At 39.5% G+C, this 22,586-nt stretch overlaps 1 protein-coding gene across 1 annotated transcript; it reads right to left on the reverse strand.

Annotated features, from left to right (window-relative positions):
- Positions 1–18,789: 18,789 nt before the first annotated feature.
- On the reverse strand, positions 18,790–20,789 carry htr1aa (5-hydroxytryptamine (serotonin) receptor 1A a). Its single transcript, XM_044337094.1, has one exon. The coding sequence runs from the start codon at positions 20,422–20,424 to the stop codon at positions 19,144–19,146; it is 1,281 nt and encodes a 426-aa protein (XP_044193029.1). The 5' UTR covers positions 20,425–20,789; the 3' UTR covers positions 18,790–19,143.
- Between the last annotated feature and the right edge of the window lie 1,797 nt (positions 20,790–22,586).

Below are 22,586 nucleotides of genomic sequence, written 5' to 3' on the forward strand. Positions count from 1 at the left end.
AAAACAAATCCACATGATTTTCTTTCGTTTTCTTCACAAATGATCTTTAACAGCATCGATTCTAACCAGACAGGAGAGATATTGACACACACACACACACACACTGGAAAGATGGAAGGATACAAAGACGATACTTGTAGATGACAGATGCAGTTATGTCTTAAAATGAACACAACATATTTCATAATATCTGCCATTATTACCCTGTACTGCTATTAGTGCACTCCTTCTGTACCCCTTTCCTCATATATTATTATTAATGACCGCACACCCACAGTGTGTTCAGCTCAGCCATTTGTAAGGCTGTCATCCGGCTGTATCCCTCAGCCCCATCAGTGCCCCTCTTTTCCTATATTAGACTTGATGACTGAGCTAAACTCCACTATACGTCAAAGCACTTTAAATTACAATCCTCTTCACACTCCAGTGCAACAATGAAATTGGCCATCTCACATTTTGCAGTTATTACCACTGGATATTACCAAATGCAATTATGGCAGAAAATGCATGGCATTGACTTTGACTGACTGCTGTATCAACCTTATTGTATCTCTACAAGGTGATGAGAGTCAGGCTGGAATATTTATGCACTTTAAAGCACATAGCTTCCAGTGGAACACATCAGCCAAATAATTCTCTAGACTGGGACTTTACAGAACTAGACTTCTGTACGTGCCATGATTTTGCAAAACTTTTCTCATTTCCTTACACTGGTGTAGAATATTTATACCTGTATTACAAAACGTACATAAGACAGAAGATGAATTACTGATGGACTGGGAATGTTGACTGCAGTTCATAGCAGGTTCAGATTTAGGGGAGTGTTAGCTTTTGATGGATTTGAAAAAAATTACTTTTTCAGGGGAAAAAAACACACTGTGTAGAGGGGGATGGATTACATATTTTCTGTAAACAAGTTGGAAGCCATAACGTGTGAAATTGCTCCCTGTCTACAGCCATCTGCAAATGTTCTGCCCACATCACATCATATTTCTTGTTGTGTATGCTGAACCATTTCCAGCAGCACTTATTTCAGTGGATCCTCAAAGATATCTCTGGGGTCTGGAGCGGCAATCACTTCACTGCACTGCATCTTAATGACAGAGATGACAGGAGAGGAGTCTTACCAGTTGTGGTGGCACCTTGAAGTTGCTTGATGTTTTCCAGGATTCATATTCTTCATACTGTATGTTTGCTTACTACTGTATCTACATAATACTGTCATTCTGTTTCTTCATAGCATAAACTTCACTATTGTTATTTCTCTGTACACACAATATCTATTGCATGTTTTTACATCATGGAAGGGCAATCCCTCCACTGCTGCTGTACACTTCCTTTTTTCTCTTATAAGAACTAAAGGTGTAATGATAGAGGATGCTGTGTGTTGTACAGGTTGAAAATAAAAAAGGAAAGAATTAGTGATAAAGGGAAAAAGTGACGATTACTGTGACGTGAAGCACTGCACACTATGGACATGGACAAAAAGAGAATACAAGAGGGAGAAAGAGAATAAGTAAAAGATAGTGATTATAGCGTGAAAGAGTCGGGGACAAAAAAGGAAGGGATGATAAGAAGAAAAGAGAATTCCTGGGATGCCTGACTAACAACTCACATGTTATGTGTATGCATGTAATTGTTTCTTAGTGTTGGGACGGGCAGGAGTGCGTTTGGTTATTAGTAATAATTCATAATTATCATAGATAATTGTGAATTATGAAATCAAGATATTGTTAACCTTAATAATTCGGGCACCTACTGTTGGATCTGTGAGGAACACAGTTGATTATTTGCAATAATTATCAATTATCAAAGATAATTAACTAATTATAACAATTAATAGAATTATTAATATGAATTAACAAATACGGGGCACCATCCGGAAACCAGGACCAATAACCAAACAAGGTAGTCTCATAAAAGGAGTTCACCCAGAATGTTAATATCTGAGATATCAACACTCATGGATGAACAAAGAAGGATGAATTCGAGCTCTGACTCCTTCAGTCAGTCACTTTTAACAATATGTTACACACAATAATGACAAAAGATCTTCTTTAAAGATATAACAGTGTTTATTAAACTTAGTGAAATTAACAAAGTCATTCAATAAACAACTATTCTAAAATCTAATTCTACCAAACAAAACAAACAGCTATATACAGGGTTGAGCACATGCAGGGGAATGCCTGTGTGTGTGTGTGTGTGTATGTGCCAAGATGGCGACTTGGCCTGACGTGATGACATTGTTGGTCTGCGACGTGCCTATGGGAGGAAGTCACGTCACGCGAGACCCGAATGGCGGAAGAACGGCGGTGTCTTGGTTAGACAAACAGCAAGATGACGCTGCTTGTTGGTCGGCGTCTTGCACTCACCCAATTACGTGAAAACACACGTGTCTGATGGCGGATAAGGAAAGACAAAGCAAAGCTTTGTCCGACGTTATCTGACCATCAGATGTGCAAAAAGATGTTGGTGTGTGTGCGCGCGCGTGTGTGTATGTGTTAGTCAAGAGAGGGAAGAAGGAGAGAAAGCGATCATGAGAGGGAGAGAAGCAGTTCCTTTGTCGTATGGACAGCAGTCTGTGACACACATTGTCTTGTTTCTGATCGACAAAGCAACTTACTTTCTCACTCACGGTGGCACAAACACAGCGGTTGTACCGAGCGGGACAAACTCAAAACAGTCTAGCGTGGTGAACACAACTAAACAGGCAGCAAACTTAAAATACTCCTAAGAGTAAACAGAGAAAAATGGGCTCGGCGGTCCGTCAACTCACACAACAAAACAATAGCAATAAAGCTAAAAGTTAAATGCTAAACAACAGCAACTGATGCTGAAAAGAACACACAACTAACACTGCCTCTGCCCAGACTTGTGCCTTTTACTTGGTCGCTTCAGAAAGCGAGCAGGGTGTGTGTGTAGTCCACCTTTCCGTCCGGCTCTGTCCTTGGCACGGATGCAGACAGTGGCCACTCTCGCACGGTCGGCTAAAAGCATGGCAGCTGGCTCTCAAGGCGTGGCAGAGAGAACAGCAGAGTTGACTTGGTGAAGAAGAGAGAAGTTCCATGTCTTCCTGAAGAAACTTCATTTCTTCCTTCTCAAGGGAATTTGAGGACGCTGGTTGCAGCAGCGGTCTCTCTCGGATCCAGGAATGTGTTTGGGTGAACACGGGCGAAGTCTCGTCTCGTCCGGCGAGGGGAGTCTTCGATGAGTGGAAAACACGTGCGTGGGGTACCCCCTTTAGTCAAGCTGATTCACAGAGGAACAGAAGTTACCCCTAGCTCAGCGACATGGGAAAGGCCTGTTCTTCAGGGCACGTTCAGTTTTTAAAGGGGCGGTGATGTGCATGGCCGCTGTGCAGGAGCGTCTCCACCAATGAGAGACTGTATTTTTACTGTTCCCTGCTGAGGTGTTACAAATCACAAAGCATCCTTGGAAAAGGAGTTTGCAATGGACTCCCATTGTCTGTAAGCAGCATTTTGGCGCTATTCCTTTGTCTCTGGGGAAACAAAGGAAAAAGCACCTCGTGGTCAGACTTCACAGGTTACATGTGGGCCTTCTCTGTGTGACCTCGTGGTTTGAGGCCCAACGTTAGCATATGCATAACTTGCATAATGTAAGAAAGCCTGCGAGCATTTCAAGAGGCAAACCTCTCTGTTTCAAAATTTAGACAAGTCTTATTCTCCTCCTGGAGTTTCACATAGAGAGTTCTTGTTGTGAGGCTGAGTTTGGCAATCAGTGCATATGTGTATTGTTCACACATCTATAATAATCCTAGTCTAGTCTTGGTGGATTATAGCAGGAGATTTCTCTGGGGTCTGGAGGCTCATCTTTACTGATACTCAGTATTGTTTGGGAGGAGAGAAATGTTCTGGTTTAGCAGTGGGAGAATCTTATATACCCATTTATTTTTATTGCTGGCTCCATCCATTTGTCCTATGACTTGTCACTGCCTCTCATCTCAGCTGACATATTCCAATTCCTCTTAAATATACCATCAATTCAGTTGCATAATGATATGAGAAATGTCAGATTTTACTCTTTCTGAAACAGGACAATATATAAAGGCAGCAGATTTACATCAAAAGAAATCAAGCAAATGTGTTGTGTGCATAATCATATTCATGATAGATTACCAGTTGGGAAGCTTGTCTGCATAATTCATATTTTGTCGAACAGCATATCTTATCTACTGTATACGTTATCCTTTTCTGCAGTTTCCCTTCTTGTGTCATAAAGCAAGGAGACCTTAGCATGAAGCATTTTATTACACTCTATGTCAGGAATGAAAATTCATACTTCTTCTGAGGAGAACTTATGACCTCGAAATATAAAAGTGTCACTGTTGAGATTTACTGACATGTAGTATCTGAGGGAGACTGAGACGGATACATTCATTCATCTGATACAGGCTTCTGTGTAGATAGTGATGAGCAACGGTTTGGTCACAGCTGTAATGATAGCAACCATTTTATTTGTTATATTTATAAATGTATATATATATATATATATATATATATATATATATATATATATATATATATATATATATATATATATATATATATATATATATATATATATATATATATATATGTATATAGAGGAAAGCTACACAGTCATTCTTTACATGCTGCATTATGTGAATTGTGTGCGTGAAATACATTTACTATATGGTTATTCAGATGTGGCCTCGCTAGCTTAGGATAATCAGTTTAGCAATGGAATCATGAATGACCCTCCTCATCCCCACTGCCTTTAACCCAAAGAGTTCAACCAGATGTCACATCCACCATTTGAATATCTTTTTCATTGAATGCAATCAGGGTTAGTCTCAATGTTCAATCAATCAATCAATTTGTATTTATATAGCGCCAAATCACAACAACAGTCATCTCAGGGCACTTTTCACATAGAGCAGGTCAAGACCGTACTCTTTAATTTACAGAGACCCAACAATTCCCCCATGAGCAAGCACTTGGTGACAGCGGTAAGGAAAAACTCCCCTTTAACGGGTAGAAACCTCAAGCAGAACCTGGCTCTTGGTGGGCGGCCATCTGCTTTGACTGGTTGGGTTGAGAGAGAGAAAGAAAGAGGGAAGGGGGGGGGGGGGGCTGAATAACAACAATCATAACAACAACAGCAGCAGCAGCAACAGCAACAGCAACAGCCAGGGAAGGATGCCAACAGGACTGTGAAGGACTGTGAAGGCTCGGCCCGGAACCCAGGGTTTCCTGCGAGATGAGAAAGCACAAAAAAAACTCCGGGGAAGAAGCAAAGTTAGTGACATGCATTGATGTACTTGAATGCATACAGATGGAGAGGAGGAGGAGGAGATAGGAGCTCAGTGCATCATGGGAAGTCCCCCAGCAGTCTAGGCCTATAGCAGCAAAACTAAGGGCTGATCCAAGGTGAGCCTGGTTGGCCCTAACTATAAGCTTTATCAAAAAGGAAACTTTTAAGCCTACTCTTTAACATAGAGAGGGTGTCTGCACTATGAAAACCATCATACAGTATGCACACATAAAGGGCAAGAAACACAGACAAAGCACTTTTATTTATATAGCACATTTCATGCACAGTGTCAATTCAAAGTGCTCTATAAAGAAACTATTGAACGTAACAACAAAAATAAAATATTAAAATAAGATCAAGAAATAAACCCAAAGTGAAGAGAAAAATGAGACCTTGTGATGGTTCAGGCAGGCAGGAAAGTCATTTTATAGTCACATCTTTCATTTACAATAGGTAAGAAGCAGAATTGTAAGTTCTCTGACTTATTGACTATACAGGGCTTGACATGAATGCTTATTTGCCAAAATATTTTAGTTACATAACTTAAGTGATTATCTGAGTTCATATTAATTAATCCACGAGTGAATGTGAAACTAACATTTAACAACACGGAGGAATCATTGAAGTGATGACAATATAGGCTTATTTTAATTATTGTACAGGGCTACTGCAGACATTATAATTTCATAAACCGTCACCTATTGAATACATGTGTTCATTTGTTTTAAATGCAAATACAACTTAAAGAAAAGTATAAAACATACAGTAGAATGCATGAAGGAAAACTCTGCTGTGTAAAATACCCTCCAGTGTTAGTTCCTTGTCTCAGCAGTAACAGGAAAAAAATGTTTTAGACTTTTCCACAGTTGAAATTTAGTGGTCTTGCCCAAAGAGTCTTGTTGTTTTCTTCTTCAAACATTAACCAGCTGAGACGCTTTTGCCATTTTTCATTAAATGGGGTTGTGACCCCCACATGATAATTGGGTTGTGTTTGTATGCTTCCTCTTCTTATCAACTGCTTTTGCATCAAGGACACAGTATCACATTCTACATTGTGTCATTCTGTTTTTGTAAACTTAAGATATTGTTTTATCTCTGAAGCTTAGCTTTCACCCTTCATTTAATCCAATGTCACAACATGCTGTTTACAGGGTACAGTATGTGCTGGTGAGAGAGCCGTCAATGGCACCATGCCTTTCCATACTGGAACCAGATCAAAGAATCTTTTTCACCAGTACATACGCGTGCGTGAGTTGTTCATTTGACAGGCTCATGCACTTGCTGTCTATTAATTTCAAGACAACACAACATCCTGTGAGCATTAGCATGCCAGCTGACAGCATGAAATGCAAATTGCAACTGAATGTATAGTATGATAAGTGTGTTTGTGTGTGTGTGTGTGTGTATATGTGTTTCAGTTTTCTGTACATACAAGCACACATGCACATGCACAAACTGCTGCCTCAGCAATACATCTGGTGTGAAACTTAGGGGAAATATCTGGGGGCAGTTTAGGAGTAGGGATCACTGTAATGGTATACCTTTAGCTAACTTTACCAGTATATATTTCTCCTGAGTCTACAGTATCAGTATACTGTATGTGCAGTATTGACTCCCATTTTTATATGATTCTCGTCTCTTTTTCTTGTAGGTTATTTGCTAATCTTCTCATCCATATTTGCCTGTTTCACTTGTATTCTAGGAATTAATAATGGCAGTATTTTATGATTATTGTGGCTTACAGTTATGGTTTTAAGGTTTAATATGAAAACATCTCATGCTCAGTTCTTATAAAAAAAAGTTCAAATGCTTTTTCACCAGACAGATCATTACTCAGGTGAGCAGCAATGCAACATAATTGCTGATTAATTCACCACCAATGCAATATATTTATCTTTTTGTTTACTGTCAAAATGTCATGTATTGAGTTTCTTTACTGTAGTTTAAATTGTGGTTTTATGCTTCCTGTTCTCCAGCATTAAATTATTAAATTGGCTTGCCATAAACATGAAGTGATAAATGTTTTATGTCCTAATAAAAACACAAAATATTGGCAGATACATAACAGAAAATGCAAACTGATGCAATTAAGTATAGTCTCAATCATTATTCTGCATACGTGAACATGCCCATTTTTTCCCTCAATGCTATTTGTATAATCCTTCAAGAAATTGTCACATCATACTCTTTTTTGATAGAATACTTTACTGTTCGACAACATTATCTGATAGTGACCATTTTATTATTTAATTCCACTTTAAGTACTTATTAAAATTAATTACCGAAGGTATATTTTGCCCCTGCAAACTACATGATGTATTACCTAATTTGATACAGGTCTTTTTAGTTTGCATGGTATGTATAAGAGTATAACATTTTGTGTTTTGCACACTGAAACTGTTAAATTCAACCAAAGCAAACATAAACTCCTTTAATAGTGCCTAATACTGGTGTTAAAATGATCAAATTCAATCAGACTGTTTAGAGCCAGTGGATATTAAATAATAATCCTCCGTTCATGACTTCTCTCTCTCTCTGTCTATCTCTATCTCTATCTCTCTTGACAACACTTAAAGGGTCTCTCAACATTCAAAACGAGAGGTCATCTGACAGGCTCCAGTGCTCAGAAAAATGGAACAAGAACGAAAGGTCAAGGATTTCTGCCAACCAGCCAGCAAGCTGGTGCAACTCTTCTCTGACCTCCTCTCTGACCTGCTTTTTTTCCCTGTTGATGTTAAGTGCAAAGTCTATGAGATGAGACAGTGGAGAGAGGAGAGGAGAGCTGCTGGGGGAATAGTGAGAGAGGGGTAAAAATGTCAAAATTTAAGAGTGTGGCAGGTGCCCAAAAAGTAAGATGGACAAAGGGGAGAAAGACAGGGTGCAAGGAGGAGAAGCAGGAGAGAAGAGGTTAGGGGTTGTGTGAATGATTCATATGTATGCATGGGCCTTATCTCTGCCAGTCAGTTTATACTTAAATTGGCTGCAATCCATTTGGAATTCTTGATTATTTTTTTTCTAAAAACATGAAACAGACTTAGCTAAAAAAGTAGCAAATACACACAACAGAGAAAAACAAGGGCAATCATTTTGCTTTTAAAACACTGAACACACTGTGGTTTGGGACTCATATATTGATCAGGATGCCTCCAAGATGCTTTCCTGTTGATTTTCTCCTATGGGAAGAGACCTTGGGGCAGACCAGCTGGAGGGATTATATATCTTACCTGGAAACCCCTCAGGATCACATGTCAGACTTAATCACATCTCAGTATCTTTGTGAATAGCGCAGACTAGTATTTCTGTGTCTGTTTATTGTTTCTCATGGATCCTCCAAATGTTGTAGTGTGTGACCATGAAAGTACACGTTTTTCTGTTTGCACAAACTGCCATGCATCACTACTTACAGAGCTTTGTATACACACCCTCATATACTATTTTCTCTCTGTTAAATGGTGTGGTCAGAGGATCATAAGATAAGCCCCCTGGCTGCTGTTAGCCCTGCGTGTATCTAATTGGCCTCCTTTAGAGGCTTAGTTTTCAGATGATGAAGTGTCAGTGAGCTCTTATCCTTTAGATATGTGGAGCTGCAGCTGGGCTGTGACAGAGACTAATGGATAGACTTTGCCATGGGGACCACGGCTGCTGTCCACTAACATTAGTCAACAGTGCACAACTTGCGTGAATCCACACACGCACATGCACACACACATCATGTATACCCCATACACACAAAGAATGCTATACTGAATTAGCATGCTACACTAATCTGCACACTCATTTGCTGCACATACCCACACACACAATTTGTTTACCAAGGTCTAACAATCCTATATAGGCATATAAACACCCTCAGGGTGCAAGCTCATGTCCAGACACATGACCAAGATACAATTTAAACATACATATGCAAATAAAAATATACAGTAAGGGCTGCTGTAAATAGTAACACATAGTGTCTGTATTCCATGCTTAAAAGAGAGCTGACACACATGTACACACAGCAGCAGCTTCCTCAAGACCCGAGGCCTTCAGCTTAGCCTTGAGTCTGGACTCTGATTATCCTTATACATGCTCCATCCATACTGAGGATTTCTCCCTCTAGTAAAAAATAAGAGTGGAATACTGCACACACCTGAAATTGTTGCATTAGCCTGAGGCCTCAACCAATCGAAACTAACTCCATCTATTTCTCTCTACTTTTTCTGTTTATCTCTGTTTCCCATTTCTGTCTCTCTCTCCCACTCTCATGCACACATGTGGCCACACATAGATAGTAGTAGCCTGTTCAACGTCTGCTTTAATGTATTGGCCTATCCATCACAAAGTGTTAAGTCAAAGACAGATAGTGGTAACAATTAATGTAGCTCTCACCAAAGATTAGTCAGCCAACCATCTCAGTCACACAGACCTAAACCTCTCCACACTGATAAAGCACACCCTGAATCAATCTTAAAAATCCCCTCTAGACATGTATTAAGACATAAAAAATACTCTGCTTTGAACAATAATGTGTGTCTGATATGATTTTCCATGAAAAAAATATAATAACCATGTTAAAATCCTTAAAATGACATTCCTTCCCTCTCATTAAAAATTCAAAGTTTATGACATTGCAAATATATTTCATTTGAGAAGATTAACTGCTGGACACAAGATGTCTCCTGTTTCATTATAAAATCCTTTCTCAGTGTTAGTGCACTGGAGGCTTCAAGTTTCCACATCACACTTGTTTAAGTTGAATATTGGACCAGGATTAGTTTCCAAACTAGTTGTGATGTCACAAATCATGCTCATAGGCCCACCCCTTAAAATCAGATTTCCAGTGAGCACTGAGAAACTTTCCACTTTCAGCAGATGAATGTGAAAACAGCCTTCTAAACATAAATCATTCTGCATGGTGAAGCTCAAACATCCAACTGAAGGAACAAGAAGAAAAGCATATTTTTGAGTGGGGGAGGACTTTAACAATAAAACAGTGAGCAATTGATAGTGAGAAATCATAACTGGAGGGTATATTTTATACCTGAATAAATCCTTCACATAAAAAAAAATGGGCTTAAACACATCTCAAATCTGTCAAGTGGCAAGTGCTGCTTCTTTTGGTTGCAGACTTCTAATTCTGAAATACAATATATTTGAGCTTCATCTCACCAGGAATTATTAAAAAAAAACTGAGCTACTGTTTGCTGTACCGTTTATTGCTTCTTCAATATTTGACAGTGAAGAAGTGCAAATGATCAAACATTTTAATATCAGCAGGTATAGTCTATGTAGTATCTCACTGTCTAAAAGTGAAATTGTAATGTTTCATGCACTTGTAAGTAATAGCAGTGTACTCTATGCTGCCCTGTAAAATGCACCGCCATCAGTTTGTTGAGACAAAAACAGGTAAAGTTTTTTGCCAACAAAGCCCAATTAGGTGGGAGTAGAACTATCAATGGCGCTCAGGGGATTGTCTGTGTTTGTTGCATCTGTGCATAAGTGTTTGTGTTTTTGTGAGTGTCCAATTAATGTGTAGATCTTCTGCCAGTGTCAGTATCTTGTTGGCGATTAAGACATCATGACTGAGAGAAAAGACGTTGTCTCAGAGGACACAAAACAGCAGGCGCAGAGATGATGTTAATAAAGATTTATGAAGCAGCAATAAAGCCATCGTTACTGAGGGCACAGACGCTTAACTGCCAAAAAGCATGCAAACTGATTAGTGGATATTAGGTAACAGTGACAGAGGGAGGAAATGGAAAATATATATTCAAATTAGATTTTGTCCCTAAAGCAAAAAGCTGATTAAATTATTTTTTTTACTTAGACTGCACATATTTGCAGGACACATGGTGAGATGCTACTAGAATGCATTGCAAGAGTTGGCAGGAGATGAAACGGAGATGATGGGGGCTTTTTTTTTGTTAAAGAGTTCATTTTAAGGCAATAGATCTTTCTCTTGGCAACTCGTTTTGCTTGCTGACAGGCACTGGAAGTGATGCAATAAGCCAAGTGATGTTTCCTCTCCAAGATCTCTCTCTCTCTCACTCCGTCTCTTTGTCTCTCGCTGTCTGACTGTAACTCTGTCTCGCTACACCATCAACGAGATGCCAGAGGCAGTAAAGTCCAAATTAAAACCCCTGTTGTTGATTTCATCTTGTTTGAAAGGCACCGTTACAGCCTGCCATTGGGAGAAACACACTCACAGAATGGGCCCATTCCGTTACATCTGACTATAAACTTGAAACTCTGGGAGATACTGAGGAAAATATTGGTTTTCTAGACCCAAATATAATTTGGAAAAAATCCAATTTGCATTCAGGCTTTGTGCTGTAAATGTTCATAATACATTGCTGTGATGTTGATTGGCTGTTGAAATTTGCTTTGATTTTTCTCTTTTTGTTTTTCAATCAATTTCTGTTTTTTCATCAACTTTATAAATATCTGCATAATGCATTTGTCTTTTCCTACATGTTTAAAGTCACTGCTACAACATGCATCTTTTTAAGGGCTGTGCTCAACATACTGCAGATTTTAAGTTATAGGAAGATTAAGCAAAAACAATACATTCTTACTGCAACACCACATACAAATATTATGCACTCTTTAATGAAGGCAAGAAATTTTCACTGACAGAAACGACATAATTAATGCTTTTTTATTTTTAAGTCTGTGAAGTTTTACTGTAGATAACACAGTGCGAGAGGAGAGACAAGCTGCTGATTTCTCTCTGCAGAGGCTCTTCAGAAAGTTTGATGCTTTGTGCACTGGGATGATTCGTCTATCTGCTTTTTCGGACTTTTCAACTACATACAGGATTATACACCTTTTATCTGTCCTGTCTAATTTTGTGAAGCTATATTATGCGAGTAAAAATGCTGTGGTGCAAGCAATTATGCTTTATTTTGTCAAAATGATAGATGGCTTTTGGATTATCATTGCTTTTAAAGTTCAGAAAATGATTAAATACACTCAGTTAGCACAACTCAGCAGCTGCCACAGCCTGACTGTAGATGAAAAGTGCCTTGACATGCAGCTCATCTACTTTAATGGCCTTTAGATAATGGGTCCACAAGACTATGGAAGTAAATTGGAGTTGTGGAGTCTCAATAGCTATTATCTTATATGTGTGTCAGTGGAGAGTTTGGATAATTGTTTTATTAAGATGCTGTAAGAGCTTGAAAAATGGCTGAGGCTGTATATCCATGACAAGTCTCTCACTTGCTTTCTTGCTGTTGCTCTGGCTCAGAGTCTATACAACTCACAAGACTGGTAAGTAATAAGCCCATCATAACGTTCCATCACATCACAGATGCATTTAGATTGACAACAGTCATCATCCAGCAGTGGTGACAAACCAGCTGTCTGGTACTCTTAGTGTTCCTGCTGACATTTACCGAATAACAAAATTCTTAATTCGTGTGAACTCATCTTGTCAGTAGATCGACTCAAATAACCTCCTCAAACAAAGCTGAGGAGGCTATTTGAGTACACCCCCTCTCCACTTCCCGCTGCCCTTCTTAACACACACACATAGAAGCACAACTGCAAAGGCTTTGCTGCCACCAGGCAAACTGAGTGGGGCTTGTTTTGTTTTGAGTGGCCTTTGTTTGGACACTGTGTCACACAGTCAGTGTTTGCATTAAACAGTTACAGTGTTTGGTACTCCACCTCATCCACTCTGTGTCTGTCCACATGCATTACCATCAAAGTACTGCACTTTTTTAAAAAAATCTCTGAGTAATCCTCTGAAAAAAAAAGGTTAAAACAAACCAAGCAGCAACAAATGTTTGTCAGTGATTGAAGGAAATGCTGAAGACTTCTTTCAAATTTTGAGAACTGATGTGAAGTGTCTCTCACAGGCTGTAATGCTAATGGCAGTGGGTACAGCAGCGAGACTCTTCATCTATGTTATTTTTTTCAATTGTTTGTGAAAGCAGGTGAGTGGCAGGAAGCATTAGACATTGTTTACTCTCACAGTTTTTCTGTTTGCTGTTGTCCTTGAACGGGTGCTGCCCGCCATCACAGTGATATGTTTGTGTGTGTGTGTGTGTGTGAGGGAGAGAGAGAGAGGAAATCAGGCAAGATGTACAAATACTCTCTAATATCCATCAATGTTTTGACAGTACTGTGAATCAGAAATGACATGTCTGTTTCTAAGTAACCTTTCTAATAAAAAATAACCATATCTGAAAACACCCAAACCACCCATTTCTCCACGTCAGAAGGAGTTTTCTGCTGCTCTTCCCACCCTGCCTCTCTCTCAGGCTTGGATGGAGAGAGAGAGAGAGAGAGAGCCTGTGGCGTGTGATGGGCTGTGGGCTGTGAGATCCTTAAAAAAAGAACTCTGACAGATCAGAAAGACCCTGAAGTAAGAGGGGGGCGAAGTAGAAACATGTGTTGCGCTGAGTGCTCACTCATATCTATTTCTCTTTGTCTTTGCCTCTCTCCCCTTTCCATCGTCTTTTCAACCTTTTTTTCCCCCCGTCTCCTGCTTCCGCTCCTCTTGTTTTATTACATATTTTATGTCTTTACTCTTTACTTCCATGTTGGTCTCTGCTCACCCTCTTACTAACTTCTTCAACTTAATATGCTTCTAACTCTATAAATTGCCCTCTGAACCACACAGTCACACACACACACACACCACTTTGCTGCTCAGTTGCCATAGACTCAAACACATCATCACTACCAACTAGGATTGTTTAACATCTTTTTCACTTTCTTTATTGTATAAGACTTATATGAATTAACGCTCTGATTCTGATAAAACCTGGGTTGAGCCAACTAAATGATTAAAAAAGATGTCAAAATGTTTGGTACCAGCTACAGTCTCGAACACTCAACTGCCACCTTTACAGTTTCTTCTGCTTCCCTTAAAATAGTTGAAATATTTACACTTATTTACCTGCTCAGAATGTTCATTTTTAGACCATGGGTTGGATTTAAAATAAATAAATAAATAAATGGTCTGTACCGCTCTAAAAATGTTCATCACCAGTGTAAAGAAAATATGCAACATTTCTTGTTTTAATCCATGCTGTTATCTCAAGCAGTTATCTTCCCTTTGAATACAGCCTAAATTCGAAGGTTTATTTTAAAATTTACCTTTGAAACTCACCATTATGACAGGCCTGATTCAGTTTGTTGGACTCAAATGACAGTCCCTTTGAATCAATTATGCTAATTTAGAAATGTGTATATTTAAATACCCTTATTATCCATATTATTATATAATCCTTTTCAGTGTACAATACCTACTGTATTTATCTAATTGGTGCAGAATGAATAAAGACAGAACAGAGGTAGAGACATAAAGTGAGAAAATATGACAAGAACTAGACAATACCCAACAAAACTCTAAAATAAAAACAAACAAATAAAAACAAAACAGATAATAATAATAGTACAAAAATCACCATACTAATAACAAAAAATATTATAATAATGCCAACCAGTTACTGCTGCTATGGTCAGTTGTTTAGGGCACATGTAGTAAAAAGTAAAGTAAAAAAAAAAAAGTAAATAAATAAAAGAGGAGAGATTAAAAAAAACAAAACAAAACAAAAAAAATGAATCAGCATTGTAGCAGTCTTGGGCACCATCATTGGAATCGGAGGGGCTGTTAGGGCTCAGGTAGAGCCCAAGCAGGTTTGGCCTGTTGGTCACACACTGCACATTTAGCTGGTCTGCTTAGGGGCGCACCCTGACCCTTGAGAGGGTGCTGGTTTGTTTGCAGATCATATGATCCGTTTCAGAACCGGCTCCCAAACCATTAATGTGAATGGGGCTCAATGACAATTAAACCGGTCAACTTGTTTTTTTAGGAATTGCTTTGAGTCTTTCTATTGTGATGTGTTCAAATAGTAGGTGAAGCCCCTGGGATGCTGAGAGGTTGTTTCTATTTTTCGAGTTGAGTAGAATGGTTTTCTTGGCAATTGTTAAGGTGATCCAAGTTGGCTGTTCATCGCTGAGGGGCGGTACACCTGAAGAGAGTTCTCCCACGAGAACGAGAGTGAGGTCTTTTTCCCAGTTTTGGATCAGAATGGTGAAATTGTCATCAGTTTTTAACAAAATCTTGTACAGTACATACTAACTGACACTCTTTGCCTTCAGGTACCTTGAATTTCTAAAGTGATCAGTGTTATTTCAGAGTTGTTTGATCAACAGCTTATCTGATCACCTAAAATCTATTACATCCTTTGATTTGTTTAAAGCATTTCACTGTCAAATGTCAAAACTAATTAGCAGCTTTGGAAAATCTCTCTTACAGATTACTCAATATGGGTGAAGTGCTATCTCAAGAAGTGGGGGAACTATAATGCCTTCAAATTCAAGTGTCTTAGCTTGTCATGAAACTCACAAATGCATTAACCTTCACTTCATCAGACTCTGTTAAAACAGAACAGCAGTGTTGTAAATGGATGCCTGTGTTTCCATGTTGTTGTATTTTGTCTCTGCGTTTATTGAAAAATCAATAAAACTGTAAATCTAAAAAGAAGTAAATCACATGAGTAGATTTTCTTCTTTTGTCACTTGTGTGTAATGCAGCTTCTGTGGGATCTTTAAAAGAACTGACTCATATGAATGAAAGACATAATGCCAGTTTATTCAATACAATTTAATGTGGCAAGAATTTCATATTGACTGTTTCTTTTCTACGCATCATCTCTAAATATGTCAGTACCGAACGTTAGAGCAGTAGGTTGATGCCACGTGTTTCCATTGAGTGCTGAAAGATTTGTTAAAATGAGAGCTCTGCATTTGCACTTGACAGTTTTTTAAACTACTGTATGCATATTAAATTCTCTATACATCACAGGACCAACCTACCAATTAAAGGCAGAATCTGATACCATTTTCCTTCTGTTTTAGGCCATAGGGCAGTGGAACACATGTAATAAACCCTGTAATCCCCCTGTTAGTGGTACTGTTTTATATAATCTTCCTCTCTTCTCCTCTCCTCTCCTCTCCTCCTCCTCCTTTGAAGGGGATGCTCCTGCGTCAGTACTGCACCCACCAACCTTCATTACATTTAAGAATCCCATAGTGAGTGGGATAAATACAGATCCACAAACCAAACCTGTGATATTACAGCACATTTCAAAGCCAGTGAGCTCCTTTGTAATCCCATATATCAAGCTCAAAATATGATTTTACGGTAATGGTCTTACACACAGAGTGACTCAAAATTGAAAAATATACTGTACCCTACTCATACCACATTCCCTATGCGGCTCTCTCAGCCTGCCATAAACCCATAATTTGACCCATAGGTCACAGGTATGAGATTACTTCTCCCAAAAGCATTTGGAGTGCATTGACGTCCCACTAATGCACCACAGAGCAAAAGTGATCAGATGGAAAAAGGAAACCTGTGGCATGGAGACACTCAAGATTTTTATGACTTTTTTAAAAACGTATGTTTATAATTTTTATGTTCCTTTCAGCTCAATTTTCTCCAGGCACAAATTCAAACTTTTTATGACTTGTTGTGGTTTTTTTGGTTCTTTCAAAGCTTTAACATTCTGTTCGACATTACAAATTTAGGTTAGGTTTTTGTATCTAAAATTAGTGCTGGTTGTGTTTTTAATAAGCAAGTAAATTATTTACTTTGTCATGTCGCTACTGTAAATGCGGATTAGGATTGCAGCGAACATTTATTTTCATCCTTGGTTAATCTAGTGATTACTTTCAGGATTAATTGTTTTGTTAGAAAATACTCAAAAACGCCCATTAACATCTCACCTCAAGTGTTAATAGAGTCTTAAATGCTTTTTCCCCTCTGTATCATAGACACTAAATGTTCATTTAATTTCAAACAATGATATTACCTCTGAGTATTCTTGGGGGAGGGAAAAGTCATTTCTTCAAATTCAATTAACTTGTATTATATAAAACTATGAGAACCCATCAGGTTGCAGTCACGAAATATACATGCACGCGCGCGCGCACACACACACACACACATATCTATCTATCTATCTATCTATCTATCTATCTATCTATCTATCTATCTATCTATCTACATATGTATATATGTGTGTGTGTGTGGTAGCTGTGTTATCGATCATTCATTAACTATTAATAAACCAGATGCAGATGCTTCACAGGAGGAGTTAATTATTGATAAAAACTAAATTAATAAACACTTTTAAATGCCCTTATATCTGCTTAACAACCACATTAGATGTGTTATGAACCATTCATTTAACATATTGTTTATATACTGCTTATAAATGCCAAATTGAGTTACTTATTTTTCTATTTAGTCAGGATGCTGCAAAGGCAAAAGCTCAGCCGTATGGGTTGATTTTTCAAAAATGAAAGTTCATCAAAAGTTATTCTTTGTGTTTTCTTCAACATCAGTGCACCCTCCTGTGTGTTAGGCCCTCTTCACAAAGATATGTTTGTATGCACTAGGTGTCATCTTTAAATGATAATGCTGTGTGGCATTCCAGTCTATCCTCACTCAGCCAGCCTGCCCACCACTCTGATTGACCCATGATGTCTTGGGCTTGATATGTTGCCATGACAACGAGCCAAATAGCCGCCCATCTTGTGAAGCATGTAGGCCTCATTGGGGCTTCTTCCTGAAAGCTGTTTATTCCTCCTTCCTCTTTTAATCTCTGACAACCTTATCTTTTTATCTTCTGTAAGTGGATTTGTTTCTGGGATTTGTCTGATAGATGAGAATAGTTACACGGTGAGGAGGTTTTTGCGTTAATGAACTTGGTGCTCTGCGGTCTATTTCTATGGGCAACTTACTGCCTTATGGGTTGTTATCAGTATGTTAATGATGTAACAAGCTGTCTAGTCAAACACTGAGTGAGATTATAATCCACAGTGGGTCTGAATGGAATATAGTGCTGTATAATAGTCTCATAAAAATGTCTGATATTCTCCCTTGCTTTTTCTCTCAAGCTGTCTCAGTTGTTGTTGTTTCTTTTCACTCACTCACACATACACACACACAAACACACAAACACACACACACATAAACACAAGGGGCAATCTAGAAGTCGGAAATAGAGAGATGGGGTAGAGGGGAGAGAGTAAGATATGGGGAGAGTCAGATATAAAACCTTGATAACATATCAGAAATGTAATACTAGCCTCAACTGTAGAGGAAAAATTCCCATCTCCTCTCGCTTTCTATCTGAGATGAATAGAGAATGGACTTTGTTCAATACCCATTTGCTATAAGACCTCAAACACACCATGACCTGGTCACCCCATGTCATCATCATCATCATCATCATCATCATCATCAAAGCAATAAACTGATAAGTTGCTTTCTGCTTTGTTTGCTCAACAACACAGTATATCATTTATGTTTTATGATGTGTATATGAAGATGTATGATGAGCTAGGTCCCAAATGAAACACTGATGTTTCATAATAGGTCCTGATCTGTTCTTGGCTCATTACTTTTGATTTTCTAAATAAAAATGGACTCATATTTCTCAATGACAAACTTTGATTGCTTTTATTGTTTCAGTGCTACAAAGCTCATGACGTAACGGACGGAAACCCCACGTGTCTCATGATAAAATGCATGGAATCAGCACATGACACGTCTTGCATGGCAATACAACGATGACTGCCGTCTCATATAGGCAATATACTGGAGCTACAACACTAAATAAACATGAGCTTGTACATTAAGAGTTCCTGTCTTGTCTCATTTCATCAGAGGCCAGTGGCCCCACATTTTTTTACACGGTCCTCAAACATAAACCGCAAAGAGACTGTCCCTGAATTAAAGTCTGTGTATTATTTTTTGCTGTTCCATACAGTCAGTGAACATTTCCTGCTGTCCGTTTAATTACTCCAAATGTAGATTAACACAAATGTGTGTGGTTACGGTCTGTGAAATTTGCATTTTATAATCTTCTTGAAAGCACTTTGGAAGTCTTTGTTGAAGTAGGCATATATGATGGGGTTGAGGAGAGAGTTGGAGTAACCCAGCCAGTTTATGACTGCGCCCAGCCAGTCGGGCATGTAGCAGCTCTCTGCACAGAAAGGCAGCACTAGTGCGACGATGAAAAAGGGGAGCCAGCAGAAGATGAAAGTTCCCATGATGATCCCCAGTGTTTTAACCGTTTTGCGTTCCCTGGCCAGCGCGATCTTTCTCTTCGCTCCCGAGTTCTTTTCATTCATGTTTTCGTGGCCATGCGATGACTGTGGGGTGTTGGGCAGTGGCAGGTGGGTCTTTGAGTTGCTGATAACTTCTATGATCTCCAGCGACTCGCCCTCCTCTCCATGCTTCACCGCGCCGTTTACGCACGGAGAGCTGGGTTTGGACTCGTCGCTGCGCTTCCAGCCTTTGCCTCCAGCCTCCCCGTTTGTTTTCTTGTGGAAGATCGCCGGAGACACAGCCAAACACTTGTCTGATACTTTTGCTGTCTCTGTTTTCTTGACCGTCTTCCGAATCCGAAACCGTGCAGCCTTGAATATTCGCCCGTACAGGACCAACATGAGGATAAGAGGGATGTAGAAAGCCCCAAATGTGGAGTAGATGGTGTAGCCCGGGTCCTGGCTGATGATGCAGGCGTCGGGGTTCGCTCTGTCTTCGGCGCTTCTCCAGCCTAACATAGGCGGAATAGAGATGGAGAAACCAATTAGCCAAGTCACGCTAATCAAGATTGCAGCTCGCCTTGGCGTCCGTTTATTTACATAGTCAATGGGGTCTGTTATGGCCCAGTACCTGTCCAAGGCAATTGCGCACAGATGCAGGATGGATGATGTGCAACACAGTACATCCAGAGAGATGAATAAATCACAGATTTCCTGCCCCAGTGTCCACTTGTTCAAAACCTGGTAGAGGGCCGCCATTGGCAGAACCAGCACCGACACCATGAGGTCTGTCACGGCCAGGGATCCGATCAGATAGTTAGCCACATTCTGGAGAGATCTCTCCAGGGCGATGGCTGCCACGACGCACGCGTTGCCAAATATGGAGCAGAGGATGAGGGCCCCCAGGAACAGAGAGGTGATGATCTGGTAACTCAGCAGCAGATCTGGCAGAGACCCACTCCCCGTGCCATTCTCACCCCCGTCCCAGTCGGCAACCACGTCCACACCGGCAGGGTAACCGCTGGTCGCGTTGCTGTCGTTGCTGTTTGTTGCTATAAAATCCATAATTCGACCACACCACAACTTTCCCAACAGTGGGGGACACTCAGCTGGACAGATAAGCAGGACACAGTCAGCCGTTCAGACTGCTGCTGCTGTGCGTTTTACCGGGGTCCATTGGAGTTACCGGGTTCGTGCCGTCGCTCTCAGGACGCATGACGCAGACGTGTTTGTGTGTGTGTGTGTATGTGTGTGTGAGGGGGTTGTATGTGTTTTAGCCCGTGAGTGTTGACAGTCGGGTGCGCTCACTGGTACTGCGAATCATCTGAGCTTGGTGACGCCGTGAATTCATTTATACCAGCAGCTTTGGGTACGTCAGACTGCGAGGAGGTCGCCCTGGAGTTTTATGCCCATACTCTCCTTGTTGCTCCGTTTTTCACTGCAGATAGCCGATGAGGGTGCGAGCTCTCCTCTCCTTTTCTCCCTCTTTTATTTTACTTTTTAGACTCCCAAAGTATGGCCTTTTGTGGATACTTTTTTTTACTTTAGGCGCCAGAGGGTAGGTGTTAATCAAGACTGATAAACTGATTAATTACAAAAATATTAAGATAGCAAGAAAATCTGTCGGCGGGCTACTGAAGGTGGACATAATAACCGAACAAGTATTTTAATCTTTCATCACTTCAACAGCACCTTTCGTTTAAACCGGCTTAATCTGAAACTGTTATTTATTGATGTCAACTTTATTGAAGATAAACTGTAAAACAAGTACAGACTGAGTGCTGAAAGGCGAAACTTTACATTTTGAGCCGGGATAGAGAGAAAGGTAAAATATCCAGAGCATTGAAGGCGAAAGGTAGTTTCAGGACCAGGGACAGCGCTGAGACAGTTCATAGAGGAGAGCTGCTGCCATCTGCTGTCCACAGCCGGTGCTGAACCAAATGATGGACTGTTCAATCAGTACTTTGAGTTTGAGGCACAATAAAATACGAGGCTTCGGTTGAGTTGGGAGAGTATGGAGGATAATAGAAAAAAAACGATCATTATATTTTAGTACTGCGGATAATTAGGTCATAAATAAATATTTTTTAAGACAGGAAACTCAAAAGGAAAATTTGATATGGTGAGGAAGAATATGCTAAAGATTGTAAAATGGACGAATGGACAAGGAAGTGAAATTTGAACTCCTGAAAAGGGAGATAGAAAAGCTGAAATGTAAATGCTAAACGTAAAAGTTTAAATGGCAAACTTTATACTGAAATGTGTGATGGGAAAGGAAAACAAAACAAAATCATATCTCAAAAATAAAGAGAAAATAAGGTATGGAGTTATATTTTTGTTTTCAAGTTGTTTGTAAATGAGAAGTGTTCACAATAATTTCCACTTACCTTTTTCTCTGACACATTTAATTATGGCCTGGTTATCCTGATTTTAATCATACTGTATAGGTAAATAAACTGTCATCTTTCAGAAAACTCAGACAGCAACAGCGACTATGTAGAAAATCAACAGGACTTGTTGTCTTGTTTTCCAGTGTGTTTTTCAGACTCTCTCCCTGTTTGACATATCCAGGCTACCAGCATGTCTTCTTCTGTGGTCTTTGATCGGTCACAACGGGCAAAGCAGGACTCAGGTACTATCATGCTACTACTACTAGAGAACTCACTAGCTCTCTATCATGCCAGTCAGTCTGTTCAACTGTTTGGCCCAGACAAGCAAATTTCTGCACTGTGAATATTCCTGCTCACCAGAAGATGAACCCTTTAGATTTTAATGACCCCATGACCTTTCTGCTAGTGGCACCCTCAGTACAAGCTTAACTAGCTCCACTAAGGCTCTAAGAATAGCTAAATCAGATTTGGAAACAGCAGTTGACAAAAGAGTCTCAACACAAGATTAATTTACCGGCTGGCTTGTTCTGAAGCTTTTGGCTGTATTACAGTTTACAAATCAAGCAGAAAGTGGAGCTTGAGTTTCATATTATGGCTGTAATGAACTCTGTAGGGGATGCTAGCAGGACTTAACACTTTTGGGTGCAACGCACTAGAGGAATCAGAATTGATGCACTTCAACTTGTCAGGATATGACAATGTACAGTTTCACAACATTTCTACATTTTCTGTTCATCTTACTAGAAGGCAAACTAGGAAGTCATTTTTAATTAGTCAAGCTTGCTGTTTTTTATTGTTCTGAGTGTTGTGGGCCTTTTATCAGAGAGATTTTAAGAT

This window comes from Thunnus albacares, chromosome 2 (assembly GCF_914725855.1).
Source record: "Thunnus albacares chromosome 2, fThuAlb1.1, whole genome shotgun sequence".
NCBI lineage: Eukaryota > Metazoa > Chordata > Actinopteri > Scombriformes > Scombridae > Thunnus > Thunnus albacares.

Excerpts from the sequence above, each read along its gene's own strand:
- htr1aa (XM_044337094.1), bottom strand. The coding sequence starts at position 20,424 with ATGGATTTTATAGCAACAAACAGCAACGACAGCAACGCGACCAGCGGT.